Source organism: Rhinatrema bivittatum, chromosome 3 (assembly GCF_901001135.1).
Source record: "Rhinatrema bivittatum chromosome 3, aRhiBiv1.1, whole genome shotgun sequence".
Classification (NCBI taxonomy): Eukaryota; Metazoa; Chordata; class Amphibia; order Gymnophiona; family Rhinatrematidae; genus Rhinatrema; species Rhinatrema bivittatum.
The window spans coordinates 242,385,674-242,400,013 of NC_042617.1; the positions used below are offsets into that span (position 1 = coordinate 242,385,674).

At 45.7% G+C, this 14,340-nt stretch overlaps 1 protein-coding gene across 8 annotated transcripts in view; it reads right to left on the bottom strand.

Annotated features, from left to right (window-relative positions):
• RDH13 (retinol dehydrogenase 13) overlaps positions 1 to 13,537 on the bottom strand; it is a 91,331-nt gene extending 77,794 nt beyond the window's left edge. For 4 of the 8 annotated variants that reach the window (XM_029594356.1, XM_029594360.1, XM_029594363.1 and 1 more), the window contains exon 1: positions 3,840 to 4,087. In XM_029594356.1, the coding sequence (XP_029450216.1) occupies positions 3,840 to 3,904 (65 nt within the window). In that variant the 5' untranslated portion in view covers positions 3,905 to 4,087. Of the gene's footprint in view, positions 1 to 3,839; positions 4,093 to 13,438 lie in introns of those variants that run through there. The other 4 variants (XM_029594359.1, XM_029594357.1, XM_029594361.1 and 1 more) reach the window with 3 other exon arrangements.
• Positions 13,538 to 14,340: the final 803 nt, after the last annotated feature.

Genomic DNA, 14,340 nt, shown 5'->3' on the forward strand with positions numbered 1-14,340 from the left:
TCATAATGCCTCTGTATCGCTCCATGGCGAGACCGCACCTTGAATACTGTGTACAATTCTGGTCACCGCATCTCAAAAAAAGATATAGTTGCGATAGAGAAGGTACAGAGAAGGGCGACCAAAATGATAAGGGGAATGGAACAGCTCCCCTATGAGGAAAGGCTGAAGGGCTGTTCAGCTTGGAGAAGAGACGGCTGAGGGGGGATATGATAGAGGTCTTTAAGATCATGAGAGGTCTTGAATGAGTAGATGTGAATCGGTTATTTATTTATTTAAAATTTTTTCTATACCGTTGTTTAGTGATATACCATCACAACAGTTTACAAATAGGCACATAAATAAATTTGAGATGGATTGTACTTTAACCAGGGGTGCCGCAGTTGTTCAGATACATGATTCAATATTATAAGCTATATGTAAAGTGTATTAAAATTCCCTTTATGGGCTAACCGTAGATGCGGTATACTGTAATTCTTTAACTTAATACTTAAGTGTGATAAAATAAAAACACACATATTTCGCAGGTGACTTTTGCTTGTGCGTATAAGTCCTTTTCTTGTTTCTTAGTACTACCTATTTCCCATTCTCACTTTGAAAGGCCTTTTTGAAAAGCCATGTTAGTCTTATTTCGGGTGGCATTGAGTTCCATAATATAGGGTCGGCTAATGACAGTGCTCTCTCCCTTACTTGTGTCAGTTTAGCTGTCTTTACAGAGGATATGGTTAGTAAGGCTTTATTTGCTGATCTGAGATTTCTTTGGGGAACATGTAGTCTTAATGCATTGTTTAACCAATCAGTATTTTCTTCATTAATTAACTTGTGGATTGTGCAAAGTGTTTTAAATTGTACTCTTTGTTCGATTGGCAGCCAGTGTAATTCGGCAAGAGTTTGAGTGATGTGGTCCCTTCTGCTTTTTCCAGTTAGGATTCTGGCTGCAGAGTTCTGTAAGATTTGGAGTTGTCTTAGTGCTGAATGTGGTAATCCAAGGAAGAGTGTGTTACAATAGTCTGTGCTAGCAAAAATAAGTGCTTGGAGAACGGTTCGAAAGTGCGCTTGGGTTAGTAGTGGTTTTAGCCTTCTAAGGACCATTAGTTTCGCGTACCCCTCTCTGACTTTCAATGATATGTGTTTGAGGTTGATTTCATTGTTAATTATTACTCCTAGGTTTCGAGTTTTTTCGGTTAGTTCCACTATCTGATTGTTTCTGAGTTTGATGGGATTCTGGATTAATTCAGTTGTTTTTCTTTCAAGGTGTATGAATTCTGTTTTTTCAATGTTAATTACTAGTTCCATTTGGCGCAGCAGTTGTTTAATTATACCTAGGTATAACATTGCTAGGTTCAATGTTTTTTCAATTGTTTCGTCTACTAGTAAAATTAGCTGGATATCGTCCGCATATATGTAATGTATGATACCTAGACCGGCTAAGAGGTGGCATAGGGGCAGCATGTAAATGTTAAATAGAGTCGCCGAAAGTGCTGATCCCTGGGGGACTCCGGTTTTTAGCTGGATTTTGTCTGAAATAGTGTTTTTTATCTGTACCTGAAAGAATCTATTGTTTAGGTAGGACCTGAACCATTCAATTGTTTTGTTTTGAAGTCCTATTTCTTCAAGCCTGTTTAGTAGTATGTTATGATTTACTGTGTTGAATGATGCTGATATTTACACTTTTGAATAATAGAAGGACTAGGGGGCATTCCATGAAGTTAGCAAGTAGCACATTTAAGACTAATCGGAGAAAATTATTTTTCACTCAACACACAATTAAGCTCTGGAATTTGTTGCCAGAGGATGTGGTTAGTGCAGTTAGTGTAGCTGGGTTCAAAAATTTGGATAAGCTCTAGGAGGAGAAGTCCATTACCTGCTATTAATCAAGTTTACTTAGGGAATAGCCACTGCTATTAATTGCATCAGTTGCATGGGATCTTCTTAGTGTTTGGGTAATTGCCAGGTTCTTGTGGCCTGGTTTTGGCCTCTGTTGGAAACAGGATGCTGGGCTTGATGGACCCTTGGTCTGACCCAGCATGGCAATTTCTTATGTTCTTAAATTCTGCGCTCTGCAGTAGTGCAGAATTCCCCCAGGACTAAAACATTTTTGCTGCCCTGTGCAAACAATTACTGTGCTGCCCCCCTCCTTGTTTTTTTTGTTTGTTTTTTTATCACAGAATACCCCACCTCAATTAAACATACAGAACACAGACTCTCACCAAATTCAGAATAAAGAGACTATAAACAGAAATTGAACCAGAAACTGCAAACTGCAACAAACCAGACTCTGTATGCAATGCAGCAAGGGAGAAACAGAAACATCACCAGTCCTCATAAATCATTCATCAAACAATAAAATCAAGGAATATAAATCAATTATATTTCTAAAACCATACTTGGAAATATTATTTTTATAATGAACTAAGCAACAGAATAACATCCAATAATGAAGAGTCCATACAAAATTTTAATAATTTCCCAAGCAATAAATTATTTCAAAATGGCAGACACAGACATTCAATAAGAATGGAAAATTCACCGCTCTCCATACCTGAAAACTTTATTCCCAGTCATCCTGAGTAAGGCAGCACAAATTTCTTCACATGCACACCCAGGAAGGCTCCCATTTACACAAACAACCCCAGACAGGTTCCCATTCACACACACACCCCAGACAGGTTCCCCCCAACACACACCCCCCAGACAGGTTCACACACACACACACTCCTTCCCCCCCAGAGAGGTTTCCACATATACATATACACTCACCCTTCCACCCTCCCCCCACCCCCCCCCCCCCCCCCCCCCCAGCCAGGTTCCCCCACACATTCCTCCCCCAGAGAGGTTTCCACACATACACATACACCTACCCTTCCACCCTCCCCCCCAGACAGGTTTCCCACACAAACACACCCTTCCACCCCCACCAGGCAGGTCCACACACACACACACTTCCACCCCACCCCCTCCAGCCAGGTTCACACACACACATACACACACTTCCATCCCCATCCCCTCCAGCCCGGTTCACACACACACACACACACACACTTCCACCCCCTCGGGCCAGGTTCACACACTCACACACACACTTCCACCCCCATCTCCTCCGGCCAGGTTCACACACACACACACACACACACACACACACACACTTCCACCCTCACCTCCTCCGGCCAGGTTCACACACACACACACACTTCCACCCCCACAGGCAGCCTCACTGACCTTTCCCTCCTCTCAAAAAACACTACACACACACACACACACACACACAGAACAACCACACTTATTTAAAAAAAAAAAATCTCTTCCCACTCACTCCTTACACATATCCCAATTTTTCAAATTTATCTTGTAAAGCATTCTCAAAATCTCAGTGCTTTCTCTACTTTAATATATAGACCAATATAGATGGGGCCAATCCCTTTCCCATATCAGAGCTTTAATAGACATTTGTGGTTGCTTTCTAAAATATTTAAGCTTATTTTAAGCCCCTACATTTTACTAATGATTTTCTGCTGTATATCAGGTAATTATTCATGACATTTGTTACCTATTTTAGTGTTACTACTTGTGAAACCTCATATTTTTCCTTTTAATGTTTCAAATTTAAAGGAGGTCCAGTACCATCCTAGGTAGTTTTAACAGAGATAATGAAATGTGTTGGCAAGCAAGCACTATAATAATTCTCACTGATACTACAAAATATGTATATGAAACTGTAAAGGTCATTCAAACTCTGTTCTTCGAGCCGAGCCCAGGGCGACTAACTCGTTTCACTTTGTCAGGAAGTGGTAGTAAAATGAAAGGACGAACGAGCTCAAACATCAGCTTAAACCAATACTCACTTAATCAGGACTGCCCCGCCTACCACACTCCCCACCACGGAAGCCGGAAGTAAATATCGGTTCATCTGGATCCTCAGTCAAAACTATGGTGTCTGAAATCTGATATATGATCACAAATGCCTAGCACTGTTAAAACTGGGTTTCACTGACTGGTTTATAGTGCTCACTGGGGTCACCCTCACTGCGCCCTTTCCCGCAAAGTACGAAAGGTGGCCGAGACAATCTGGGGATTGGGCGGGGACGGCCGCTGCTATTTGAGCTGGTAGGGGGCGGGGGCGGCTGCTAATGACAGCACATCAGCGTGGCAGCGCGCGAGCGCCTGGGAGATACAGTTTTATCCCAGCAGATGGGCCTCTCGACTGCTCTCACTATTTCGGTGGGAGAGTGGGCTGGTGCCCCTCTCCCGGGCATTTTTCTGTACGGTCTGAAATAGGCCTCTCGACTGCTCTCAGCTAGTTGCAGGGCTAGAAAGGCAAGGAGTACAGGAAAAGACCGATGCAGAGTAAAAGGGAGCTTGTTCAGTGGCTACATTAACGTTTGTTTATAGCAGGACTCAGAGCACTCCTTGTAATGAGACCGATGGTGAAACAGGCACTAGTTGTGAGCGCAGGTTTTGATAGCCATGCACGGCTGAAGCTGGCGCCTCTGTGGGATGTAAAAAACAATTTATGCAAATGATTTGAACGCACAAATCTGCACACTCATGAAGAAACATGTCTACAGATGCGTGGTAAGCTGCTATGTAATAAGCAGCTGCATCCGCACTGATAATATACGCACAAACCTGTGCCTAAAAGAAATGTGGTGAGCTACCAGGTCCTCCTTTTTTTTTTTTTTTTATGTTATATCTTTTTATTGGTTTTCACACAATAACATGTTTAAAACTGCACAATAAATGTAGGGAACATAAGCATTGCAGATCCACATGGGCAAATCCGTACAAAATAACGTAATAGGATAGGATAAGCAAAACAGCATGGAACCAATAAGCAAAGTAATCAGGCAACATATAAAGGGTATGGTAGAAGCAAACACTTCTTAGCCTACATGTCCCTCAGCGGTTGATTTGGGAGGCAGCAATGATTCAAACATGTCAGTAGTTAACCCGATAGGTTTCACTGAACCAACCAAACATAACATAACAAAACAGAACATAAACCTCCCGGACCCTCTTCCCACCCCCCTCCCACTATCACAGCAGTAGTGAAAATAAAGTTTGTAACAGTGCAGTATTAGAGGCAGCATGTTAACTGTATCAGCATGTTAGCTGACACAGCATATGAACTGGAGCATAGGATCTGTAGCAGTAGGGGATTCTTACGCCAAAAATAAGCAGAAGTGAGCACGTCAGTAAGAGAAGAGAAAACAGAGAGTAGGACCCGTGCAGCCTTATGTGGAAATTAATCTCTCACAATACCAGTATGAGGTCCCATGGTAAGAGGATAGGCCATAGGCCGCACAAGGATAGTAATCTATGGCAAAGTATCAGTATTCAGGAAGGACCCTTGAGTGTGGTAATTCAGGAAGGGCTTCCAGAAAGCCGCCACTGATTTCCTCCGGCCCTCACTGTGCTGGGCAGCTGTCATCTGCTCAAAGGTAGCTAACTTAATCATTTTTTGTACCCAAAGCTTATAATGCGGAGCATCGGATGACGTCCAGGCGGCCAGAATCACCTGCTTAGCAAGGAGACCAGCCTTGTCAACCATTTGAGCTGTAGGGGGTGGAAAGGTAATAGATGCAAACACTTCGCTGCCTAGGAGCCATAGTATAGGGTGTAATGGTAAGTCTGCCTGTAGCAGTTTAGAACAGTGAGATTGAATGGTGGACCAAAACAATTGAATTTGTGTACAGGACCAAAAACTATGCCAGTAGTCTCCATTCTCCAGACCGCATTTCAGACACAGCGGGGAAACACTGATTCCTACTCGAAAGGCCTGCTCAGTCGTGCAATAAAGTTTCCAAATAAATTTGAATTGTATTTCTCGGAGTGTCACATTCTCGGAGAGAGATTTAATTTGAAGTAGATAAGTTTTAACTGTGTCCTGGGTTATTTGCATATCTGGATCCTTTTTCCACCGGTCACTAATAGATCGTCTAGTGGTAGAAAGCAAGTGACCTCTTAGCAGCCTGGAGAAAGTAGAGCAGGAAAGCCGACCAGAGTACCCAAGCCCCAACACAGTCCTGGCCTTTTGGCTAGTTGTTGCTGATACCCGTTCGGAGCCCAGGGATCCAATAAAATGCCGAAGTTGTAAATAGGCATAGAAATCATGGCTCGGTATTTGGTATTTATCTTGTAGATCGGAAAAACTGTAAAGTTGGTCCGTCTCCGGCATCACCACCTGGGACACTAATCTAAGACCCCTAGACGCCCAATGATGGAATACAGATTGGCCTTGCCCTGGAGGAAAGTTAGGGTTGTCGCTGATGGATGTAAGCAGTGCGTCCGAGTGTGGGAGCTCTAAGATCCTACAGAAATGTGCCCAGGCTGTCCGGCCCGACCGTATAAGGAGATACTTTTTATATTCCGGGGGTAGGGTGCGGGCATCAAGTTGTAACATTGCAGCCAACGAAATATTTGGGAAGTTACCCTGCAGAAAAGCCGTCGGAGAGAAGTATTCCGTACCCAACAGCCAGTCCCTAATATGGCGTAACATACAAACTAAGTTATATCGTCGGAAGTCTGGGCACGCAAGACCACCCTCCCCAACTGGGGCCATAAGATAATTTAACGCTAGCCTGGATCTTTTGCCCTGCCATAAAAACATGCGAATGGCTTTATGTAATTGCAAGATGTCATGACGTGTAAGCCAGATGGGCAACATTTGGAGTAGATATACCCATTTCGGGAGTTCCATCATTTTCAACAAGTGAACCCGTCCCGTTAGGGTAAGGGGGAGACCCTGCCATTGATGCAATTTTTGCTTCGACTTTTTAAGCATGGGTAGTACATTCAGATTATATATGGAATCCAGCCTGTTAGAAATCAGTACCCCCAAGTATTTTATGGGGCCCGAGGCCCATTTGAGTGGAAAAGATGTGCCCCATGCATGCTGGAGGTCACCATAAACTTCCAGGGCTTCCGATTTATCTGTATTTATTTTAAGACCGGAGAAACTACCATAGAAGAGTTGGTGGGACAATACCCGTGGCAATCCTTGCTGTGGGTTCGTAAGGAAAATCAATATATCATCAGCGAAGGCTGCTATTTTAAAAATATGTCCCTTGCACTCCAGACCTGGGATCATAGGGTCTAGGTTAATTTTTCTCAGCAAGGGATCTATCGCTAAGATGTACAAAAGGGGAGAAAGGGGGCAGCCCTGACGAACGCCACGCTGTGGAGTAAACGCTTGAGAGATATGTCCATTTGCTAGAATGTGAGAGGTAGGCTGTTTATAAAGAAGTGAGATGTATGTGAGTATCGGTCCTTGAAGGCCGTATCTGCGTAATACCGAAAACAGGTAACCCCAGGATACTCTATCAAAAGCCTTTTCCGAGTCGAAACTCACAGCAAGTGCGGGGATGGAATGGATTTGACAGTGTTGTATTGCAGTAAGCAGTTTAGCTATGTGTGTACTGGATGAGCGCCCTTTAACAAATCCTACTTGAGGGGCAGCTATGAGGCCCGGCAATACCCGACTTAGCCTGCACGCCAACAAGTTAGCAAGCAGCTTGAGGTCGCAATTCAGGAGAGAGATGGGTCGATAAGAGGCAGGGAGACTCACGTCCTTTCCCGGTTTTGGCAATACCGTAATATAGGCCTTGTTAAAATCAGCCGGAAAGGAGTCAATGGAGAGGGCATTGCAATAAAAGGACTGCAAGGTATCTACTAATTCGGGACCTAGGATTTTGTAGAAATCATAGGCAAATCCGTCCGGGCCAGGCGCCTTTCCGGGTTTACTTTTTGTTATGACAGACAAAATTTCTGAGGAAGTAATAGGGCCATTTAGTTGATCCCTTTGAAGATCAGTGAGGGTGGGAAGTTGGAGAGACCGAAAAAATTCATCTTCCTCCTTGGGACCTCCCACTCTATCCTCCGCATAAAGGTTGTTGTAAAACTTTTGCAATACTTCCACTATCGCTTCGCCGCTATGTACCCAAGTATCTTCAGGGGTTTTTAACCTTTCAATAAAGGTTTTTGACTGTCGGATCCGGACCAAGTTCGCTAAAGTTTTCCCAGCCTTATTTCCAAAGCGGAAGAAGGAATGTTCCTTATAATGCAGAAACTTAACAGCTCTTTGGTGGATCAGAGCATGTAGCTTTCCCAAAGTATCATGGTATTTTACCCACTGTGCCTGAGTATGAGTGCGGGAGAGGAGCATTCTATCAGTTTTAAGTTGTGCGTCCAAATGTAAAATTTCTGCATTTAAAACCTTATTCCTATGGCGAAGGTAGGATATTATTTCCCCTCTCAGGACAGTCTTGCCCGTTTGCCAAAATAGGGCAGGATTATCTCTGTGTTGGGAGTTAAACTCCTGGTATTGGACCCACTTAGTCTTAAGATACTCCTGAAAGGGTTTGTCAGCTTTCATATAAGCGGGGAATTTCCACCATGCAGACCGAGGGACTGTGGTATCCCAATTTATGTCCACCCAAATTAAGGCATGGTCGGACACCCCTGGAGTGCCTATGGCCGCCGCTGAAACAAAGGGGAACAATCTCTCCGATCCCAATATGTAATCTATGCGAGAAAGTGTACGATGTGCCTTAGACACATGGGTATAGTCTCGCTCCTCTGGATGAAGTACCCTCCAATAATCCAACAAGTTTAGGGAGTTACATATCCGAGTGATACTAGTCTTTTGGGGGGCCCGTAGCGTAGTGTTCCTTGGATTAGAGCGGTCTCTAGAAGGGTCATGGACAGCATTAAAGTCACCTACCAAAAGTAACTCTCCCTCCCTGTGGGTAAGAAGAAGATTAATTAGGTTTGTGAAGAATAAAGAGGAGGGAGAATTTGGGCCATAAATATTGGCTATAGTGATATCTTTCCCATTCAGTTTTCCCACAATAACTATGAATCTACCCTCAGGGTCCACCAGTTCATGGTTTAATTGGAAGGAGAGGTTCCTATGTAAAAGGATTGCGACACCTGCCTTTTTCCCAGCCGCCGGCGAGTAGAAACAATAGCCCACCCAATCTCTTTTAAGTTTCACACTCTCCATGGCAGTTAAGTGCGTTTCCTGTAGACACGCAATTTGTACCTTAGATTTCTTAAGGTGTTGTAGAACTTTAGTTCTCTTAATGGGATGACCTAGGCCATTAACATTGAGACTCGCCAGTTTTACCCCAGACTTAGCCATTGGTATATACTGATAAGAATAAATAATGTGAATATCCAGAAAGTAAACGGATGGCTCCCCAGCCTGAGCCCTCCGTCGGAAAATAGAGAAACCACATGGGCATCACAAACTCTCTTGGCCTTTCCCCCTGCCCCGAACTTAACGTCATATGCACAGTGCCTCTGTCTGTAATGAAAATTGCTTTGCTGTGAAAAATAAACCACCCCCCGAGTCCCCCCCCAACCCTCCCCTTTCCCAAACTTCTGGTGTCCTACAGTCCGCATTTATGATCCCAAACACTCTAGGGGCACAAATGCGTGGGGGCACGTTAAAGATGCGACGCGCCCCGCCCTCCCCACAGAAACCACTTGATAGAAATAAACAACATTGACAGTATAACCTCCGTTGATAAACAAGAAAACATTATGGGCCTGTTAACAGAGCCATACTAACTGATGCACACAATCCATCGCCACTGCAATCGCTCCTGCCAGCAATCCAACCAATCTGAAGACAGTCTCGAGAGCCCGGTACATAGGAGGAGTTCAGCAAAAAGAAAAGATGCTGAGACATCTATAGAGTGGCAGTAGCCCAGCATAGAAATAAGGCAGAACTGAAAAGTCCTTGTAAAGAGTTAACCCGAGGACAGTCCATCGCAGATCTGGCCCCAGAATAAAGACGGCAGCTGAACTGACGCCGTGGAGTAGCTGCATAGAACCTGTCTGGTAAGATGGTCAGGACGTCATGAACCTCCAAAACGGTTGAAACAGGCAAACTCTTCAGTGTCGATGCAGTACAGAAGATTCACTGGTGGCAGATAGGTAGCTTTACTGGCGACAGATGAGTAGAGAAAAAAAACTTTAAGAGATCCCAAACGCCTCAGGAGTCAATAGTAGCAACATAGGTCTTTGCAGGAGCCACTTCAGTGAAAACGCGGTCCTGGCCGCCATGCTTGAAACGCAATGTCGCCGGATACACAAGCTGAAACCTAATGTTTTTATTGTATAAGTCAGTGCATATAGGGCTGAACAACTTCCGTTTCTGTGCCAAGGCCACAGAGAAATCCTGAAAGAGACGGATATCCGCCCCCTTGTATTTCAATGCCGGTTGGTTTCTGTAAGCCTGCATGATTTTTTGCTTTTGCGCCCAATTGAGTATTTTAGCAATAATAAGCCGGGGCCGTTGATCTCCGTCTCTCCTTCTCCCCAGTCTGTGCGCTCTTTCAATACGGAAGGAGGACCCCATGTCTGTAAGCCCCAAGGCCTCAGGGAGCCAAGTTTCGAGCAGCCCCTCCAGATTCTGTTCCCCTGCCTCCTCTGGAAACCCCACAAAACGTATATTATTGCGGCGGGCACGATTTTCTAAGTCGTCGATTTTATCGGCCTGACTTAGGACGACTTGTTCCAGCTCTTTTACCTTATTCTGAGTAATAATCTGGCCGTCTTCCGCTGCGGAGACTCGCTCTTCCACTGCTGTGATCCGCGGAATGACCTTGGAGAGAGAGTCCTTCAGATCTTTAAATTGTGTGGATAGCTCAGTGAATCGAACGTCCAAGGCCGCAACTACTGCGTTGGTAACCGTTGTAGTTAGATCATGGGCTGGAGGGGCGGGCGTCGGAGAACACGGTGTTGCAGGCCGCGAGGGTCCGTCCGCCATCTTGGAACCCACGGGATTCAGCTTGTCCTTTTTTCCCCCTTTCAGAGGCATGGTGGTCGTCCCTTTCAGCATAAAATGATCAATAGACATTTGTTCAGTAAGGTCCGCAAGCGGTTTGAGTGAGCATCAGCGTGATGGCGGAGATTTTGAGAGATATAGGGAGGGCGAGGCGCAGAGCTCAGAGCAAGAGCGTCCGCTCGGCGTCACCGCATCACGTGACCCCCCCAGGTCCTCCTTTTTTGCAAAATTATTATCCTGGAATAGGAATGCATGTATGTCTAATAACTGAGGATTGAAGAAAACATGGTAAATATTTTAATGGGTGATAATTCACATGGATGCCATGACCTCTGTCACCTGCCAAACCTTATGCTGCTGTCAATCCTTTGTCGAAGCCAAGGATATACCACATCATCAGGAACAGCTGGACACAATCAGAAATCCCCATAGTAATAACACCATAGTTGCACAAACACACAACCACACCACACCAATGCAAGCAATGGAATAAAATGGTCCCTGAGTCGGCACTGTCACTTAACTCATGCCCTTACTGTGATACTAAAATACCTGCATTAAAAACCCGCACTAGCATTTCTGTCTTCTAGTGCGGCTCCCTGCATAGCCCATGAATAATCGCCTTCTTTGCATGCCATTATCATGCACTCGTGCAGAAAAAATTGCGAGTCAGTAGGCGTGTTTATATGTTCTTTTTCCCTACGCACAAAATCCTTAATACATATCCATATAGGGTTTTGCATGCGAAAACACATGTACAAACGGGCATATAGCCGCATAAACCCCTGGCAGCTTCAGGGCACCTTATTACATTGACCCCAGAGAGAGCCACAGTGCCCCAATGGTTTGTTGATGCAGGTGTTACACTGTGAGCAGTTTTGGGCTGGTCAGAGAACAGAATCAGGCTGGATTTGGGCTGTTCTCTCATAAACTTTATATTAATGACAAGAAAAGAAAACAGAAGCAGCTCTGCTTACCTTAAAGATCTCAGACAAAAACATCAATGTAATTCATTGTTCTGTAGTATTGGCCTTCCCTAAGCTTTCTTCTCTTCCTTAAGGCCTCTTCTCCCCTCCTGGGCCTGGCTAGTTATTCCTTCTACCTAGGGAAATGCCTGAGACCAGGCTTCCCTGCTACTATAGAGCTTAAGGTGGACTGGGCCAGATCTCTGGATCCAATCCTTTAAGGTTCCCAACCTTTTTTGTTTCATGGCATACCTGGCACAGGGGTCATTTCATTGTGGCACACCACCCACTTCCCCATCATCACATCTCCCCCTACCACTTGGCATCACCTTCTCCCTTCCCTCTTCCCTCACCATTGTCATCATGCCTGTCCCCTGGCACCATCTTCTTCCCATCCCTATCCCACACCACACTGGCATCATCATCACCTTCCCTCTCTCACCATCTCTTCTTTCTCCCTTGTATTATCATCACCTTCCATCTCTCTTACTTCCTGGCATCAACATCACTTTCTCTCACCACCTTCTTACCCCTGGCATCAACACCACCTTCCCTTTCCTTCTACCCCTCTCCTCCACTCCCTGGCATCATCACCTTCCCTCTCCCACTACTTCTTCCCCCACCCTTGCATCATCATCACCTTCCCTCTCCTTCCACCACTCTCCTGCACCCCCTGGAATCATCAGCTTCTCCACATCCTCACTCCTGACATCATCATCACTACCTTCCTTTTCCTTCTATCCCTCTCCTCCACCCCCCGCATCATCATTATCTCTCTCCCTCCTCCTCCTCACCTCTGGCATCATCATTATCACCTTCCCTCTCCCTCCATCCCTTTCCCCCACTCCCAGGCATTATCACCACCTCTTCCCCATTCTCTCACATCAATCTCCTTCCCTCTTCCTTCACACCCCCCCCATCATCAGCACGTTCTCTCTCCCTCTTCTCCTCACCCCCTGGCATCATTTCCTTCCCTCTGCTTCCATCCTTCTACCTCATCCCTTGGCATCATCATCACCTTCCCTCTCCCTCCATCTCTCTCCCCATCCCCAGGCAACACCTTCCATCACCTCTTCCTCACTCCCTCACATCATCATCACTTTCCCTCTCCCTTCACCCCCCATCATCATCATCACATTCATTCACCCCCTGGCATCATCTCCTTCCCTCTGCTTTCACCCCTCTCCCTCACCTCTTGGCATTATCATCACCTTCCCTCTGCCTCCACCCCTCTCCCTCAGCCCTTGACATCAATTGCCCTCTCTCTCCATCCTATGGCATCATCGCTTTCTCTTCTCTCTCCCTCCCTCCACTCCCCATGCCAATCACCTTCTGTTCCCTTTCCCTTCAACCCTCCCATCACTTGTCCTCTCTCTCACTTTCTGGCATCATCTTCATCATCTTCCCTCCCCCCGGGATCATCACCTTCCCTCTCTATCCACTCCTCTCCCCCACTGATATCATCAGTCTTCCATTTCCCCCTCACCCTGGCATCATTTTCATCATCCCTCTCCTTCCACCTTTCCCTCCCACCCCTTAAATCATCATTATCTTCCCTCTCCCTCAAGCCCTGGCATCATCAACTTCCTTCCCTTTACCCCCACACTCTGTGACACATTCATCTGTCCCTTTTCCCACTCCAACCTTAAGTCCCTGAACAGCAAAAGTCTAGGAGCAGACTTACCAAGTGCTGCTTCTTCCTTCTTTGCCAGCCTCCCACTACAATCTGAACTGCAAGAGGCCAGCAGGTCTCACAAGCTTACAGAGCCCCGTGCAGTTTCTGTTGCATAGAAGAGCTAGCAGAGGGGAAGAAGGAGCAGCTGCTGATAAGCACTGCTCTCCCATGCTCCCTGCTGGCAGGAGGACATTCTGCAAGCCAGAAGGGAAAGGGGAAATGAGACTGCAGCCGCGGCACGCCTGCACTTCAGCCATGGTACACTAGTGTGCCGCAGCACACCGGCTGGGAAACACTGCTTTAAGTAGTCCTAAGGTGTTCTCTTGTATACCCCTTCACATAACCTCCCTGGCAGCTCAAACTTCTCTGGCTGAGCCTTGCCATTAAGGGTATATTCTTCAGAAAACCAAGGTTCCTATTTTCCTTCCCCATCCTATGCTGGGGCTGTCTAACCCTTCTAGGTTTTTCCTTCCCTGCCCAATCTGGGGAACCAGGAAATCACAGGATGCCTGCTGTTCTGCCTTTTTTGCAGTAAATTCCTCTAGTTCTTCCCATCTAATTCTGGAAATAGGTCTTCTTTACAATTGGTGAACTCAGCGTTAAGCTGGACCCACGGAATCTCAAAGTGGGGATTATTGCACACCAATTAGATATGGGAGCTCGAGAAGCACTCCCACCTCTACACTGGCTTGCTCTGCCATAGTTTCAGTACCTCTTCACACTCCTTCACCTGCTGCTGTTTCCCTTAACCTCCTAGCTGGAGAAGCTGTTATTGCTTGGCAGCCATAGCAATCAATGAGCAAGGGACATGAATGTGCTCACATGTCCCATCAGGCCCCTTCTTCCCCTTTAAAAAAATAATAAAGGGAGGTAGTAAAAGCATAGGGGTAAGCAATTCTGGTCCTCACGTG